The sequence below is a fragment of the Malus sylvestris genome, chromosome 11 (assembly GCF_916048215.2).
Source record: "Malus sylvestris chromosome 11, drMalSylv7.2, whole genome shotgun sequence".
Lineage (NCBI taxonomy): Eukaryota > Viridiplantae > Streptophyta > Magnoliopsida > Rosales > Rosaceae > Malus > Malus sylvestris.
The window spans coordinates 11,821,909-11,840,174 of record NC_062270.1 but is presented as its reverse complement, the minus strand read 5'-3'; the positions used below and the strand labels follow the sequence as shown (position 1 = coordinate 11,840,174).

The 18,266-nt window shown below is 36.9% G+C and overlaps 1 protein-coding gene across 2 annotated transcripts; it reads right to left on the bottom strand.

Moving 5' to 3' along the window:
* Positions 1-8,022: 8,022 nt before the first annotated feature.
* On the bottom strand, positions 8,023-14,942 carry LOC126589757 (serine/threonine-protein kinase GRIK2-like). 2 transcript variants are annotated; one of them, XM_050255143.1, is made up of 13 exons: positions 14,728-14,936; positions 14,082-14,285; positions 13,318-13,706; positions 13,147-13,221; positions 13,016-13,060; positions 12,659-12,733; positions 12,221-12,308; positions 11,232-11,356; positions 10,336-10,431; positions 9,795-9,861; positions 8,907-9,022; positions 8,720-8,798; positions 8,023-8,604 (listed from the first exon to the last, which is right to left on the bottom strand). In XM_050255143.1, the coding sequence occupies exons 3-13, from the start codon at positions 13,639-13,641 to the stop codon at positions 8,444-8,446; spliced, it is 1,251 nt and encodes a 416-aa protein (XP_050111100.1). In that variant the 5' UTR covers positions 13,642-13,706; positions 14,082-14,285; positions 14,728-14,936; the 3' UTR covers positions 8,023-8,443. The 2 variants fall into 2 exon arrangements, with proteins under 2 accessions (XP_050111100.1, XP_050111101.1); XM_050255144.1 differs by lacking the exons at positions 11,232-11,356; positions 12,221-12,308 and having other exon boundaries at positions 14,728-14,942.
* Positions 14,943-18,266: the final 3,324 nt, after the last annotated feature.

Here is an 18,266-nt window from a genome sequence, read left to right as displayed (position 1 = left end):
TCCGCTCATGTAGGTCGGGCCATGGCTCTGTCGATTCTGGGTTGGCCTGGAGACCAGCTTGGCTGGGCTGGAGTGGATTGGCTAGGTACCAGGCCAATAATATGGCTGGGTGCAGTCTAAAGAGTGCCCGGTGGAACTGCTTTTATGTATTATGCATGTCCTTGTCTTCTTCTTCAACTCCTTTGTCATTCTTTATCTTTCTTGTTTTAGAAATTGTGGCTGATTGACGGGCCACGCCATGCAAAATTAGTAACAAAAGATTAATAATTCAAAAAGGCTAAATAGCCAAAATGGTTCTTGAGATTTGCATAACTCATCACTTTGGTCCCTAACATTTCAAATCGATAAAAGTGGTCCCTGAGATTGTCCACCATCCATCATTTTGATCATTCGTTAAAAACTCCATTAAGTGTCCCGGAGCTCTTGGTCGGAAGTTTGGACAATTTTCAAAGCTTCATAACGCAATCGTTTCTTAACCAAATTCGACCCATAATATATCAAAATGAAGATAGGAAAGTGTAGAATAGGATTATAACTTTTTAGAAGCCCAATGGCTGCCGGAGATAGCTGGAAAATAGCCTCAAAGTTGACTGGTCTGAAGGAAAACTGGAAAACTCGCCGAAAACTGAGTAAACTTTAAACGTTCATAACTACTTCAATACTCAACGAAATCAAGTGATTCAAAAACAAAAATCATACTTCTCGATGAGACGAAGAGAATGGTACCTTTTCCGATGGCTAACTCATCTTGGTTTGGCCTAAAAATGGCTTTCGGTCTATTTTGGCCCTCTGGCCCTCTGGACCCTTTGGTTGGAGATGGCCTTAGCATGCTGACTTTGAATGATTCCAGGTGGTTGAATAAAAATGGAAACAAACAAAACTTCTAATCAAATTAAAGGAGTCAAATTAAATGGCAGGCATGCAACCTCCAAAATCTTGTTGACTTTATCTCTTCCACTATAGAGAATGATTTTTATTGCACGAGTACACTGAAGAAAAATGGAAACAAACAAAACTTCTAATCAAATTAAAGGAGTCAAATTAAATGGCAGGCATGCAACCTCCAAAATCTTGTTGACTTTATCTCTTCCATTAAAGAGAATGATTTTTATCGCACGAGTACATTGAAGAAAGTTAATAGCTAAAAAATGATTTTTTTGGCCCAATCTCTCTTGCGAGGAGCCAAGCTCGAAGCTACTAAAGAATAAGGTAGCACACACTTTGTCGAAACGAAAGTGAACTGGCTTTGAGGGGTACAACAGCTGCAAACAGCCCTATTACACTTAGGCTGAGGAGCAAAGTTACGATCACGATACTATTCTGTTTCAATAATATAATATTTTTTTTCCTATGTGTTCGTGTTAATAAACAAAGGATATTACTAACAGTGTATTTGTACCCGCACCATACAAATTGCTCTTCGCTCATCAAATTTAGGCTATTATTGTTGTCATCAAGCATGAGCCATTCATATTTTATCATCAACTATATTTGTAACCAACTCCACGTGTTGTCGGTTTTGCTTTGCTTTCATGCTTTCCATTTTCCAAACGAAGAAAAAGAGACTGAGAGGATGAGGCGTGTGGAATAATTTGACATAAAAGGGAGGTAGAGTTAGAGAGACGTGGAGAATATGATGTGTTTGTTGGCTTAATATTTCAATAATTAATTAGCTTGCTAAGTCAAAAAAGCAAATTAAACCATAAAACAAGAAGTTCAGAGCTGCTAGTGGCATTCATTTTCTTTGTATTTATTGAAAAAAAAGAAGGAAATAGTTGGTGGAGAACATGAATCATATGGTTCTTTATTGTTATATTTTGTTGAAATTTAGAAATAGTTTTGTACATACATCTGAATAATCCTTGGTAGTAAAGTATAATAGCCTTTTAGCACGTTTGATGTCGTTTTTAGAAGGACTAAAAGCGTTTTCAAACAACTCAAAATGCTTTTTACAATATAAAATTAGAAATGGTTTTACTTTTTTTTTTTTTTTTTGAGAAACTGGAAACGATTAATAACCAGGGCAAAGATGCCAAAGAAACATAATGAAGCCTACCCCAAGGCAAGCAACAGAGAAACCCGGGTAGTGCAAGGGGTAGAAGGAAACAGACGCATCAAACAAACAACAAGTGTCACCCCTTCCATTACCAAAGCTAACTTAAGGAGGACAAGGAAGTCCATCATTACATAATACATGAGCCAAAGAAGATGGAGGCCTATCGACCCAAGTAAAATCACACATCTCCCTATTTCTTTGCGACGCTAAGATGTCCGCCGCCATATTGGCTGATCTTGGAGTCCAAGACCAGCAACAGTCTTGAAAGGAATCTCCAAGCAACTTACACTTCGTTAGCACTGTAAATGCCTCCCACCTGCCATTTGAAATCTTACCCTTAAGGCAAGAAATAGAATCATGGGAATCATATTCAATCACAACAAAGTTGAAACCAATAGCAGCTCACATCTCATAGCCATGACGGATCGCAACCGCTTCTGCAGCTGCCGCAGATTGAGCAACAATACTACTCCTCCTAGCAGCAATAAAGGTGCCAGAAGAGTCCCGAGCAACAACCTCCGAGAAACCCAAGTTTGTAGCTTTCTCCCAACTAGCATCAACATTGAGCTTGACAAACAGAGGAGGATGAGGAACCCAACGGGCTGGCACCTGGGCAGCAAGGTTGGCCTGTGATGAAGTCAGCACCGGGACCCTGGAGGCTTTATGGAATGCACGGGCAGTAGTATCAATGGCAGCGATCACATGTCTCGGGTTGATAGATTACTTCTGGAAAAGGAAATTGCATCTAGTTTTCCAAATTTGCCAACACGTGAATGCAACATATGATAACACTCTATCCGCCTCAACCTTCGAATTCAAAGTGGAGTTAGTAAGGGTGATAAGCCAATTCACCCAAGTTGTGATAGCATTGCGATTAAGTCTAAGATTCAACGTACCACCAAACCATATTGATTCCACCCATGGGCATAGAAGAAAGAGATGCTCAATGGTCTCCTCGTGAGTTTGACATATTGGACAAAAAGGTGAGGGCGCCACCATTCTCCTAAAAAGGCCTGCCGACGTAGCTAAAGCATTATGAACTGTCTTCCAAAAGAAACATCGAAGCTTAGGTGGGGTATGTAGCTTCCAAATAACTTTCCATAAATTTCCTGGAACAGACAAGGAGGAAGACGAACCCAAATTGACCATTTGAGCCGGCTTTGCATGAACATAGTGATAGCCCGATTTAACTGTATAAATCCCTCGACGATCATAAGGCCAAATCAACCTGTCCCTTAAACTAGGATCACCAATCTGAGTATCCACAATGGCGTCGTACTCCATCGCCGAGATGAAAGGTTTTAGAAAATCTATATCCTAGCCACCAATTGTAGGACACAATAATGCCGCCACCCGAGCATTCCTGCTAACCTGAACACCGCCTCAAGGAAGAAGGTGTCCATCTGGGAGAGTGGGGAGCCACCTATCAATCCAAACCCGAACCTTTTTCCCATTGAAAATCTGCCAATGGGATTCTTTCAGCAGTAGATCTCTTCCTGAAAAAAGGCTTGACCAAGCCCACGAAGCTCTTCCACCACACTTAGCTTCAAGGAAAGAGCAATGAGGGAAAGAGCGGGCTTTCAGAACTCGAGCCCAAAGAGAGTATGGATCATGAATCAACCTCCAACATTGCTTAGCAAGGAGGGCATCGTTGAAATCCCTGAAGCAATGAAATCCTAAACCCCCATCGGCCTTCGGTAAGCCCATAGTGTTTCTAGAAATCTAATAAATACGCCTTTCATCTCCTTTGTGACCCCACCAGAATTTTGAAATGATAAAGTCAAGATCATTACACACATTAGCGGGAAATTTAAATATATTCATCAAGTAGGCCGGAATAGCCTGAACCACCGCTTTGATCAAAACTTCATTTCCAGCTGGTGATAATGTTGATTGCTTCCATCCTTGAACTCTTCCCAAAACCCTTTCTTTCACATAAGCCAATCCCCCCTTCTTAGATCTTCCCCAGATGGCGGGCACTCCTAGATAGATCCCAGGGTTCTCCACCGCAGGCATCCCCAAAATACCTTCTAGATCCACTCTTAGAGCACTAGGAAGATTTGCACCAAAGAACACATTGGACATTTGCATATTAACTTGCTGCCTAGAAGCCAGACAATACTCCTTGATTAGATTCACAATATTGGAGCAGTTCTTCTTATCAGCCTTTAAAAAAATTAGAGTGTCATCCGCAAAGAAGATGTGAGAAATACTCGGCCCCTGGGGATTAAATTGAACACCATTGATCTTGTTTGTATCACTCGCCCTTTGAATCAGTAAGGATAAGACTTCACTTACCAACAGGAACAAATAAGGTGAAAGTGGATCACCTTGTCTGAGGCCACGAAAGGGAACAAATTTCGACCCAGGTTGGCCATTGAGCATGATAGCAAAGTTTACAGTTGAAATACACCCCAATACAAGGCTGTGCCACTTAGGATCAAACCCCATCTTCTCCATAATTACCATAAAAAAATCCCACTCCACCCTATCATACGCCTTGTGCATGTCAAGTTTAATCCCAAGTTCGAATTTCCTCTTAGCTTTCCGAGTTTTGAGAAAATGGAATAGCTCATACGCAATTCCAATATTGTCCTGGATTTGTCTTCCAGCTACGAATACATTATGCGAAGGAGAGATCAAATCCGAAAGCAGGGGCTTGATGCGGTTTGCCATGATTTTTGACAGAATCTTGTAAGAATAATTGCACAGAGTGATTGGTCGGAAATGAGAAACTGTATCCGGGTTTGGGACTTTTGGGATTAGAACAACAAGTGTAGCGTTGATTTTGAGGGGGTTGCCATTTCTGTTCATTATTTCCTCAATCACACCATTAATCTCCCCCGCCACATTCTCCCAGAAAGAGTGATAGAAAATGCCCTGGAAACCATCAGGGCCAGGGGCTTTTAATCCACCCATTTGCATCGCTGCATCTTTTATTTCCTCCACAGTTATCGGAGCTACAAGGGATGCATTCATCTCAATAGTCACCCTTGGATTAACACAATACAAAATAGACCCTCACTCCCAAGCCCCCACCGAAGTGAATAGGTTAATAAAATGGCTATCAATGGTTTCCCTCAACTTCCTTGGACAGTCAATCCATACATCATTCACATCCTTAATTTTTATCACTTTATTTCTCCTTCGCCTCTGTAAGGTGGATTGGTGAAAGAAAGTCGTGTTAGCGTCTCCATCTTGAAGCCATTTCACTCTAGATCTTTGCTGCCAAAAGCTCTCTTCTTGGCTCCATAGTTTGTCCACTTTGAATTGCGAAGAAACCGATCTTTTGATAGCCGAACCCTTTTTTATACGTTGTTTTACCCCAGAAGGAAATTAGCCCCGAGCTTTTGACCGACCAGCCCATTTTTATGTGTTGGCTATGCTCCTTCCTCAAGAAGGAAAAGTGGTGCGTCCTAGCAAAATCGATTCCTATAAAAGCACTTCTAAGCAGAAGTATTTCTTAGAAGAGCATTCCCAATACGACCTTCATTTGAATTGTTAAATTCCCAATTAGGGTGAGGATATAAAGGGAACAAATTCAAATGCCACTCAACATGGTAACTCCTACTGTCCAAGGGTAATGCTAGGTAGATCAAAGTTGTAAACCAAATAATGTGTCAGTAATAAGAAATAATCATCTTAATCAAAACTTAAGTAATAATTCAATCATCAACATCCACATAATTTGATTTAAAAATTTGGTCTACTAACATTGCTCACTGCCCAAACAATGAAGGTTCAACCCTCTTTCTTTCAAGTTTAGCAGTTGGAAACCAAATCCAATCCTGAAAATTTGTTTCTCCAGTGGGCTATAACTCCAGGCTACATCACTAGTTAAAGAACACTCCTAATACAACAAATAATAAAAATCGATAGCATGAGTGAATTTCATTTATAAGCCTTTCCTCAAAATGCATACAAAAAAATACAACAAAAACAAGAAACAAACATACAATGCAAATATATATGTACAACAAAAGCAAGAAATTGTTTCTACACTACACACTAATCTAATCAGTTTGTAGTGGAGAAAAAAAATTGAACATAGTATTTAGTTACAAGTTGTTTAATCAAAATCAACTACCTTATATTATCTTCTTAAAATATTGTAATGAGAGAAAATTCTATTCCTTCTTTGTATATATGAAGGAAAGTGATATTTACATATTGGTTTTTACGTCCACACAACTTTATTAATTTTTTATCATTGATCTTTTTCAATTTATTCGATTCGATGACCGAAAATTAAGAAGGGAGTGTGAAATACATTGGCAATGAATTTCATTGACCCACAAGGTTATACTTCCCTAACAAAGTAGGGTAAGGTGGTAGGTGCGCCTTTGGTTCTGATGATGAATGGGAAACTGTTGTTTTCAAGAATCACCATGAGTCTACGCGAACGTTGACCTATGGTCATTTGTGGACAGAGAGTCCACCTCGTTGTTTCTCTATGAATTATATAAGTGGTTAATTAAACCCCAATATTTTTCTACCGAACAATTAATAACCACAATAGTTTAGTGTCACAATTACACCATATCTCATCCAAACTATAGCTAATGACCCTAAACTATTGATGCGAGATCATTATCGCGTTGTGATAAATTAGTCAAGAGTTCATGAATTACATAAAGTTTTGAGATTGTTGGGATTACGATTAATTTGATTTTTTTTCTTTCTATTTAGTTTAGGATTTCTTTCCTGCGATACGGATCGTAGGATCATACCTTGGCGAGAGGGATGTGAAGCCCGTGCAATCCTGAGAAGAAGTTATGGGAGAGAGTCTTTGTTTTTATGTTTTGCCGAGTACAAAATTGACGGCACAGTTGTTTTTGCCGTTCGTTCTATCGATTTGAGCGAATTGTTATCTTCATCGCCCTGCAAAGGTAGTTTACGCGTAGCATGGTTTGTTCATGGCACCAATCTTCCGGTCCACATGGGTTGCGGTGTTTATGGCAACCACATTGTTATTGCCGGCGGTGCGAGAAGCAGATACGATCCCGTAAAAGGCCAAATGAGATATCATCCATGCAAAGATGTCTGGTATATTGATACACGTAAGTTCGGCACACAAATGGAGCCAACCTTAGTACAAGGGAAGTTCCAGCCTTTTCGCTCTTTCTTATCGTCCCATTAGCCTTGCTGGTGTCCACTTCGTCCCCTCTTTTGAGGTTTTCTCGACAGAAATTCGACGCTGGTCTGGTTAGATCCGCCGGAACCGTCAGTTTTGAAGCCGTACTATCCAGGCCCAGAAGAGCGTGGCAGTCCTATTGCATTCAACCATGCAATCTTTGTCTCGTCTTTATATTCTAAAATGTTTTACTTCGACATGGCGGATGACAAAAACGAATGGAAAATGTGCTCCGATCACCTTCCCCCCTCACACAAGTAGAAAATCTTTGATTTTGCCCTCTACTAATGCAACGCCATGTTGGACAAACTGCAGCTGCCACCAGATGTCTTACCTCCTAATTTCTGTGCATCAACAAGAAGTCATAATTTTGTCCGTCTAGAAGGACAATGGTGGCTACAAAATTCGAGTTTTCCTTGTGCGACGATTTGTTGCGTGCCACATACCACGTGTTGCAGGCCCTATCTCTATTAAGGAGGTTGTACAAATGTGGCAAGTATAGCAATACTTTTCCAAAGACAGTTCTAAACTTCAAATACTTTTAAATTACACAGCACTTTTCTAAAGAAAGCGCTTCAGGCACATTGGTTGTAGTGTTTACGGCAACCAGATTGTTTGTGTAACAAAAATTAGCTTTGCTTCAGGCACTAGCTGGTACAAAGAAAAGCGCTTTTGAGCAAAAGTACTTCCTACAATAGATTCCAAAGTGGCCATTCATTTGACTTGTCAGATTCTGGATGAGCTTATGCCGAGATAGGAATGGTCCACTATTCAGACCAGGTAAGTTGTTCTATAAAACTAAGTGTAGCAGAGGAAACGAAGCAACACAAAATACACAACAGAGAAAAAGGTTCTGTTTCTCCTTTAGGTAGTCCAAAAACGATAAGTTTCCAAGGGCCGGATGCAGTATAACTTACAACACCATTCTCTCACGAAAGTCATGACAATTCCAAAAAGCCAGTATACCGGAACAATTTTTGCAACTGGAAAACCAAAATTGGAAAGCCGAAACATCTTGCCTCCTTTTTCGGTCAAGGCAAGGCGTGTTCCAGGCTTCCAGAAAAGTTTCGTTGAGAGTTGGTTTTGTCACGATTTACCTCCCTTGCAGTTGCAGATAGTTTCTTTGAGACTTGTTTTTGCCACGATTAACCTCCCTTGCAGTTGCAGATCATATAGCAAGCCCAAAGAGAGAAAATAAAAGGAGCAAAACCTAAGTTTTCTACTGTACAATAAACAAATCCAACCTAAACACTCTAGCCGGTATTGGTTATGCTACACTCATCTTTCATCCCATTAGATTCCTCTCGCAAACTCTTACCCTTGCACCAACATGAATACTGAGGTATCGGCCCATCATCTCCAATAACCCAAGTATGCTCTGCGACAGCCTCCAGTGTCAACCTCATGTTTGGGTCTACATAAGATACAAATGGGGGGGGGGGGGGAAGATGTGGAAGAATTAAGGATGACAGAGTTGCAAAAAAACTGAAAAGCACCAACCGCAAATCAAAATATTGCTTGTCACCAACCTTTGCAAAGAAGACCCTCAAGTAAATCTTTTAACAGTGGGGTCATATCATCTGGAAGTACTAAAGGGTTATTAACAATCTGCAAGGAGAAAGTTCCAATCAGATAAGTTATAGGGAACACCATAAACACCGACTAAAAACTTATGACATACTTAGGTTTTGCATAGGAATACTGGTGTCTTCATACCTTGTCATATGTATCCTGAAGTGTGTCTCCAAGGAATGGGTATTGTCCCAATACCATACAGTACAAAGTAACCCCTACTGCCCATGTGTCAGCAGCTCTACCGCGATAGGTTAGCCCTGTTGATCAGAAAATAATTGTAAGGTAATAATCTTCCTGAGTTACAAAACTATAGATTTTCTATCATCTTTCTTTACTTTAGCAGTTGGATATCAGATCAAAACCTGGAAATCTTCTTAAACTTAGACTCGAGATAATGGAAAAATTCATGGCCAACTGACTTGAGTATAGTTGAAAAATCAATAATAGCATAGGCATACTCATATTACTTTATATGATTAATTAGCCTTCTAAGACCACAAAATAAAAAATTTATATATTATTTTCTTATGAAATAACACTGAACAAGGTTTGGACTCAAGTCTTACTTGAGGAAGTTATAACATTAACCACTAGTATATCCCCTAAGGAATAAAAATTAGATGTGTGTATGTAGTATAAACTGAGATTCATATCAAATTTAGACTTTTTTGTTTTGTTTTTATGGATCTGAACTCAATTACAATTTGCAGATACATATTCAAGTCCACATTTAAATCTAGTAGGCACTGATCAAGCTATAGGTCAAATTAGGTCAACTGAGAACTTGCAGTCAAAGCAGATGGGTACTTTTTATATGCCATTTTTCTTTATTCACTGCAGATGAATATATACTCGTTTTTTTAATTAACTGCATGCTCACGCTAGATAGATTGAATCCAGGAGCTTCCACCAGTTTTCTTGAGGAGAAGGATGTGCCCTTAGGCCCAAAAAAGCCACTGGAAGACCTACTTGCATATTTTTATATCTTGCAAAGAAAATTTGACCTATCTTATAGCAAGAAAATCTAACCTAAACAACATTCAGGTGCAGTAAAAACAGGAGTTCCTGGAGATCGCCGCAGCTCGTCATGATCATCCTGCATGAAGCCAACACAACACTTAATTGTAACTGTGAACTGTTATTACTCCAAATAACATGGCTTAAACAAAAGTAAAAAAAGAACTAAACAGATAAAATCAGAAAAGTAATTTATTGCTCTAACCCTATGTTTGGATAAGGGACTTCAAAGTTCCATGGAACTTAGGCTAAGTACCTTCAAAGGTGTCATTATGAAAGTCCTTTGTTTAGTGCATAGTTTTGTAGTGCTTATGTAGTTCATTGGTAATCTTCTTATACCGCATTTTTACCAATTGACTTAAAATTTCCTTCGCTTTGAAAGTCCCCCACACAAACATAGGATTACAAGGTAGCAATACATCCACAACAACAATAAACTCAAGTCAATGACAATTATACAGAAAAATAACTCTTATGGTCTCCTTCAGCAGATTTGAAATAAAGAAAAATCCTAAGAGTGTCTAAACTGTACAACATTCAGAAGTTCCATTACCTCAAAAACCTGACTGACACTAAAATCCCCTATCTTCACCGTACCATCGCGACTAACCAACAGATTATCAGGTTTGATATCGCCATGCACTATATTCTGTTGTCAAAGGAACCACAAGAAAATCACAACAGTAAAAATGGAAAACCAATGTGCATTAAAGTGAGATACATATCATATGTGGTGGAAAAAAACTACAGTGCTGTATGCGTAGTCCTGTTTTTCTGGGATAATCTAAATTGTTGTCATGCATTCGCACACAATGGAACATCAATCATAGTTATAAAATAAGTATTCAACAGTTTTAACAATCAAATAGGACAATGCACAAGAACTACCTAAGAGGGACCACCCCAAACACAATATACAAAAACAAGTACCCTAATGTAAAGAGCAAAAAGCAATGTTCTGCGACTCAGAGAACTCAATTAACAGATTTAACAATCAAATAGGATAATGCACAAGAACTACCTAAGAGGGATTACCCCAAACACGATATACAAAACACAAGTACCCTAATGTTAAGAGTAAAAAAAGCAATGTTCTGTGACTCAGAGAACTCAACTAACATCCCCATTTATAGTGTACATGTGTGTGAAAAAAGAGTTGTAATGTTCTTTCTATTTGGCTTCAGCTGTTTCTATAACCAATGCAAGCTAGTAAGCGCACATACGTTGACACTAAAAAGGATTGAATTCTGTGCCTGCTATATTAAGATGGTTTTATTATTCACATGAAAATTAAATAAAATCCTCCACGTGTTAACCACCAGAAATATGGCCAAATGGATAAACAAGGATTAAACTTATTTCCTTTACAATATGTATCCCCATCAAAAGCAGAAAAAAGAGAAGGGCTCGGCCAAGCATATATACAAAACTGAATTTTAAAGGTCATACATGAGCATGGAGGTACATTAGCCCTGAAACTATATCCCGCAAGTACTTCCTTGCAGTATGTTCTCCTATGCCACCTGGTGGACCAGAGCCCTCACAAACCCATTTGCCTTCAACATATTCAAGAACTGATAACAGAATATGAAAAAGAAAAAGAACAACTTGCAGTTAAGCATGGGCCTAAACAAATGGTACTGGTTAACATTTAACATTAAAGCATAGCGATTATTAATTAGTCTAAAGTCCCCTCGCCATTTTTTTCCGATGGAAATATGATTTCTTTTCCTTTTTAGTTATGTCCGTTGTCTAATAGAGTTTGTAAGGTTTAATGTCACCTTCAGCGATGCACATGCTTATTTATATGGGCTGATTGTATCAACTTGGAAAATTACCAAGAAAACCATTGTCATTGTCTATCTTGTTATCTTCTCAAAATTTAACATATGATGACCTTTTGACCTTTCATTTTATTTTATTTTGCCATAAAATTTGTAATTTTTCAAAATATGAGGAATAACATATCTGTTATGTGATCATGAAAGTAATCCTAATGTGAAAATATATTGCATTAGGATAATCTCACAAACACAAGATGTTCACTTTCTTTTTCCAGATAATTTTTTACATACCATGTGTCTTATTCAATACATCTCCACGTATGTTGTCCAAAAATACAAACTTTGTAAAAATATTGATACTTCAATGTTCGAAATAACAATAATAATGCTGATGAGAAAAATTAAGACATGACAATGGTGTCCTTTAATTTTGGCAACTGGGTCATATATTGTTGATTTTTTTGTACTTGTATGGTGAATTTCCGTAGCGACTCAGACGTATAAAAATTAAAAACCACCAGAGTTTCCAGAAAAATCTTGTAAGGGACGACATTCTGAAATCATTTTTCTTTTTGAGATAAGTTTGGAACAGCAAACATCATTGCAGGATCAAGCAAATAAGTTTATTGAGAGAGAGAGAGAGGCAGTTAGTACCCATGTAGAAATGATCTATTTCTGGGTCGTCAATCACCTCAATGAGATTAACTATGTTAGGATGGTGCAACATTTTCATAATATGAACCTATACGTAAAGGAATACAGTATTAGTGAGCATTTATCAATAGAGTGAATAAAAATCGAACCCTAAGTTATCTTTCATTAATATAAAAGCAAAAGAGCAATCAAACCCAAAAGTATAACAAATGTTAGGCTCTAGTAGAGTAGAATATGCAGCATTGTTGGACAACTACAACAACATAAATATAAATTACGGACCCAAGATATGCACACAAATAAACTTATATGACACCTGAACAAGAAGAAATAAAAGAATCTAGAAAATACAATAGTCATAATCTACAAGGCAACTGTTTAAGAGTTCCCATTATGAACCTAGAAATGTACTCACACAAGAAGACATAAAAGGCATACCTCGCGAAGAACATCTGTCATAGCTGTCTCTGAAGGTGCAACTCGAAGCTTTAATAAATGAGATTTATGAAAGGCCTGCAAAAATTCAACTTATTTAACCTCTATAATAAAAAAATAAATAGCTCATATCATATAGTAACACAACCAAATCTCTACCTTGAACATACCAAGAAAATACTAAACGCTATCTTAGCCTTTATCTAAGTACTTTAGTTTTACAAAGTTATCATCAATCAAAACTGTTTTTCATCTACTGCACAGAAATTTCCTAGGAGCAGGAAAAGCACTTTTCATGACTAGAGTTATCTCTTTCATCCAAAATACTGAAGCCAGTAATTTAAGACAAAGAAAAACTACCTTAATTGCATAATGCTGTCCATCTACAAGGCTTCGATACAGAACCTGTTGCACATGTCAACACAAAAAGAGTGAAGAAACATTTCCAGTAAGAAGTAGGGAGAAAAACCACTATCAGTGACAAAAATTACCACTTTTCCATAGCTTCCTGCACCAATCTTACACTCACGAACGTACTCATTGACCATCTTATTCCCATTTTCATCCTGAAATTGCATGCAAAAATGTATAACTGGTACGAGAAGTGAATTCAAACCTAAACCTATGGTACCTTGTACCCCAAAAGAACATAAAATATTTACCTCTGTGCGAACAACTTTGCAGGTTTCCTTCACAGGGCTTGGCCTACAAATCATTCCATTCAGTTCTCTGATGTGTAGAATCTCCTCAGAACGATTACCGCAGCATTGTGGCTCACTTTCATCAGCGTGAGTAGTTCTTGTAACCTCACCATTATATGAACCATCATCATCATCATCTTCTATATCATCATCCAACAACAGCTCCTGGGAACAGTGATTATTAAATCCATAATTAGGCATTGGTTTCCGCTTGGGTTTTCTGATGAAGCCAAAGCAACTGCAGCAGCCCATCATTCTAGCAAGAGAGGAACTCTTAAGGAACATTAGAAACTCAATATTTGTAGTAATAACTATAGCTCCCACCAACAAACGAAATGTTTTCCAGAAGCCTGCACAAGAACATATCAAATAATTATACAAATCATAGATTTCACGACTGACATATATATGTAACGCGTCCACGCACACACACACATATATGTAGTAACTTTAACATATTAGCCTTCACAAAATTCAATTAGAACTGAAACAGAAAGTCAGAAAGAAAGGTTCTTGTTTGACCATCAAGTTGTTTCTGCAAAATCATATCAAGCAACAGCCAAACCAAACCATTCCGTTAGAATTTCTTGTTCTTCATTTTACTTTTCAGATAAGTACATTCCAAATTCTTCTTCATGTTAAACTAAATACTAATTCCAACCGGGCGAAAATCTACCGTACCAATCACAATTTAACAACTTGGGTTTGTGGCAGTGAATCCAAACCTGAGTTTACAGAGGGAGAGGAGAGGGCGTCAATAGCCCAATTGACCTCTGCTATTCAAGTGGATGCCATTCAGCCAAATGAAAGAAAAAGCTCGCGATATTGAAGCCATCACGATTCAAACCCAGCATCGCGATGACTCCAGTTTATATATCCTCCAATGCAGGCTGTAACCCACACCTCCCCCAACCAAAAATACGTTGACCCTGTCCGAAATTACACAAAGACACAGAATTTCAATAATTTAACATCAAAATTGAAAATAAATCTAACAATAAAATAAAAAATTAAGAACATAGCACACCCCATTAAACAAATACAGCAGAAATTTACAAAAGGACAAGTTTGCGTGGAACTCTCAGACTACAATCATCAAGCAACAACGACATCGATATACTTTAAAATAAACAAAGAATACAAATAAAAAAACCCAATTCTACCATTTATTTTTCAAGTGAAAATATGGGTGTGATTGATGGAAAATCCAAACTTTTAAAATCTCAATACTTTTCACTCCATCAGAAATCAACCTAATTTGGAAAATCAAAAAATTCAGAAACCCCACAACGAAACAGAAAGAAGAAGCAAAATTTGGGATTAAAAACCCTAAATTTGGAATCAAGGGGGATGAGATTGGAATAGATTTACCTGAGAAAGAGAGGACTCCGGAACGGAAACCCTAGTTATGGTGTAATCGCAAGAACTGAATTCTCCCCAGGGTAAGGGGTGGGGGTTTGGAGGAGCGAATTTGAAAAAAAAACCTGAGGGCAGGAGAGCAAATTGGGGAAAATTTATTTGTAAGAAAGATGGGGTTATTTGGGAGTGTGCATATATAGGAGGGGCAGGAGTGGGAATATGAAAGTGCTTTTGCGGGAAACGCGTAGGGGCTGTAAAAATGGTTGCTTGGCTTATGGTTCATCGGGGCAGAGAGAAAAAATTGGAAAAATATGGAATGGTAGGTGGGCAGGTGAGTGACCGTTACATGTCATTTTCCTGAAGTTTTGATTCGGAAGGCGGCTCACGTAGTATGGATAGATTGTCATTATAGCATTTCAGTTGAAGTCATGCAGAGGAAAAAATTTACGCATAACAATGTATGATTAGACTAAAACTTCACATGAGAGTCCATTTCATAGAAGTCTTCCTTTGAGCTAAAAAAGAAGAGACGCACTTTGATGGAGTAAACCCTTTCTAGTGAAAAAGTTTAGAAGAGGCCACAATTTGATCCTATCCTGCAATTCATTGATATAGATTGTGTGGAACAATCTATCGATCTCAATCCGTTTCTATCAACAAATGACTTAATTATAACAGTAATTGCTGAATTTATCCCTAGTTTAGTTTTAGTCTTGAACTCTCATTTAGTTTTTTAGTCCTTAAACTTAACAATGTGTTGTATATTGGTCTTTTCACCATTGCCGTCCATTTTTTCATTATATTTAGGGACATATTAGGAACTTCATCCAACATAACAATGCATTTATTAAACTAACACACACCACATGAGAGTGAGTTTGTTTCATAGAAGTCTTTTTCTTTTTAGCCAAAAAAAGAAGAGACACACCATGATGGAGTAAACCATTTTCAATGAAAAAGTTTAGAGGAGGCCACAATTTTTTTATCATATCCTGCAATTCATTTGATGTAGATTGTGTTGGAACACTCAATCAATAAATGGCTTAATTATAACAATGGTCGCTGAATTTTATTCATAGTTTAGTTTTTGAACTCTTATTTAGTTTTTAGTCCTTAAATTTAACAATGTGTTGTACGATTGGTCTTTTTTTACTATTGCCGTCCATTTTTCCATTATATTTAGGGGCATATTAGGAACTTCATCCCACAAAACAATGCATTTATTAAACCAACACACGCCACATGAGATAGTTCGATTTATAGAAGTCTTTTTCTTTTAAGCCAAAAAAGAAGAGACACACCTTGATGGAGTAAACCATTTTTAGTGAAAAGGTTTAGAGGAGGCCACAAATTTTTTTATCATATCCTGCAATTCATTTGATGTAGATTGTGTTGGAACAATCAATCAATCTCAATCCGTTTCCATCAATAAATGGCTTAATTATAACAATGGTCGCTGAATTTATCCCTAGTTTAGTTTTAGTCTTGAACTCTCATTTAGTTTTTTAGTCCTTAAACTTAACAATGTGTCGTATGATTGGTCTTTTTTCACCATTGCCGTCCATTTTTCCATTATATTTAGGGGCATATTAGGAACTTCATCCCACATAGCAATGCATTTATTAAACTAACATTCACTACATGAGAGAGTTCATTTCATAGAAGTCTTTTTCTTTTAAGCCAAAAAAAAAAAAGAAAAAAAAAAGAGACACACCTTGATGGAGTAAACCATTTTTAGTGAAAAAGTTTAGAGGAGACCACAATTTGATCCTATCTAGCAATTCATTAATTTGATTTAGATTGTGCGTAACAATTGATCGATCACAATCCATTTCATCAATATCAAATGGTTTAATTATAATAATGGTAGCTGAATTTATCCATAGTTTAGTTTTAATCCTTGAACTCACATTTAGTTTTTTAGTCCTTGAGAAATGAGAAGAAAAAAACACCCAGAAAAAACCAGATATTTTTTGTAAGAAAATTGAATACATAGAAATTTGTTTTTCATAGTTCAATATGTGATTTGTTAGTTGTTCAAGTCTAGCCCCAGTTCGATCTCCTACCAACTTTGAAATCACATTGCCTAGTATTTACAAGTTGCTAAAGTCCAACCATTTTCGTACTTTTATAGTTCAAAGTTCATTTTGTTTTAAGTTTTAGATATTAATTTATAAATTTTTATTTGCTTTTTAGCTTCTTTTTAATTCTTTTTTTTTAAGTTTTATGTTGAAGTTCCTAATATACCTCTAGATTTAACAAAAAAAAAAAACGATGAGGTTAGTGAAAATGACCAATGGTGCAACACATTGTTAAATTTGAGAACTAAAAAAAAAAACGAATATGAAAGTTTATAGACTAAAGTTAAACTAGAGGTAAAGTTTATAGACCATTACTAAAATTAACCTATATCAAATTTATTTCACACTTTGATAAGATATATCCTGATAAAACGAAAAGTTACGACAAATATATGAAATGTGTGTAATGCATTCGTGTTTCACGTAAATAATGTGAAATCTATTAGTGCTCACGAGTAATAAATTCCTAGCTTAGTTTTTGAACTCTTATTTAGTTTTTAGTCCATCAATTTAACAATGTGTTGTACAATTGGTCTTTTTTACTATTGCCGTCCATTTTTCCATTATATTTAGGGGCATATTAGGAACTTCATCCAACATAACAATGCATTTATTAAACTAACACACACCACATGAGAGTGAGTTTGTTTCATAGAATTCTTTTTCTTTTTAGCCAAAAAAAGAAGAGACACACCATGATGGAGTAAACCATTTTCAGTGAAAAAAGTTTAGAGGAGGCCACAATTTTTTTTATCATATCCTGCAATTCATTTGATGTAGATTGTGTTGGAACAATCAATCAATAAATGACTTAATTATAACAATGGTCGCTGAATTTTATTCCTAGTTTAGTTTTTGAACTCTTATTTAGTTTTTAGTCCTTAAATTTAAGATTGTGTTGTACGATTGGTCTTTTTTACTATTGCCGTCCATTTTTCCATTATATTTAGGGGCATATTAGGAACTTCATCCCACATAACAATGCATTTATTAAACCAACACACACCACATGAGATAGTTCGTTTTATGGAAGTCTTTTTCTTTTAAGCCAAAAAAGAAGGGACACACCTTGATGGAGTAAACCATTTTCGGTGAAAAAGTTTAGAGGAGGCCACAATTTTTTTGATCATATCTTGCAATTCATTTGATGTAGATTGTGTTGGAACAATCAATCAATCTCAATCCGTTTCCATCAATAAATGGCTTAATTATAACAGTGGTCGCTGAATTTATCCCTAGTTTAGTTTTAGTCTTGAACTCTCATTTAGTTTTTTAGTCCTTAAACTTAACAATGTGTTGTATATTGGTCTTTTTCACCATTGCCGTCCATTTTTCCATTATATTTAGGGACATATTAGGAACTTCATCCAACATAACAATGCATTTACTAAACCAACACACGCCACATGAGAGAGTTCGTTTCATAGAAGTTTTTTTCTTTTAAGCCAAAAAAGAAGAGACACACCTTGA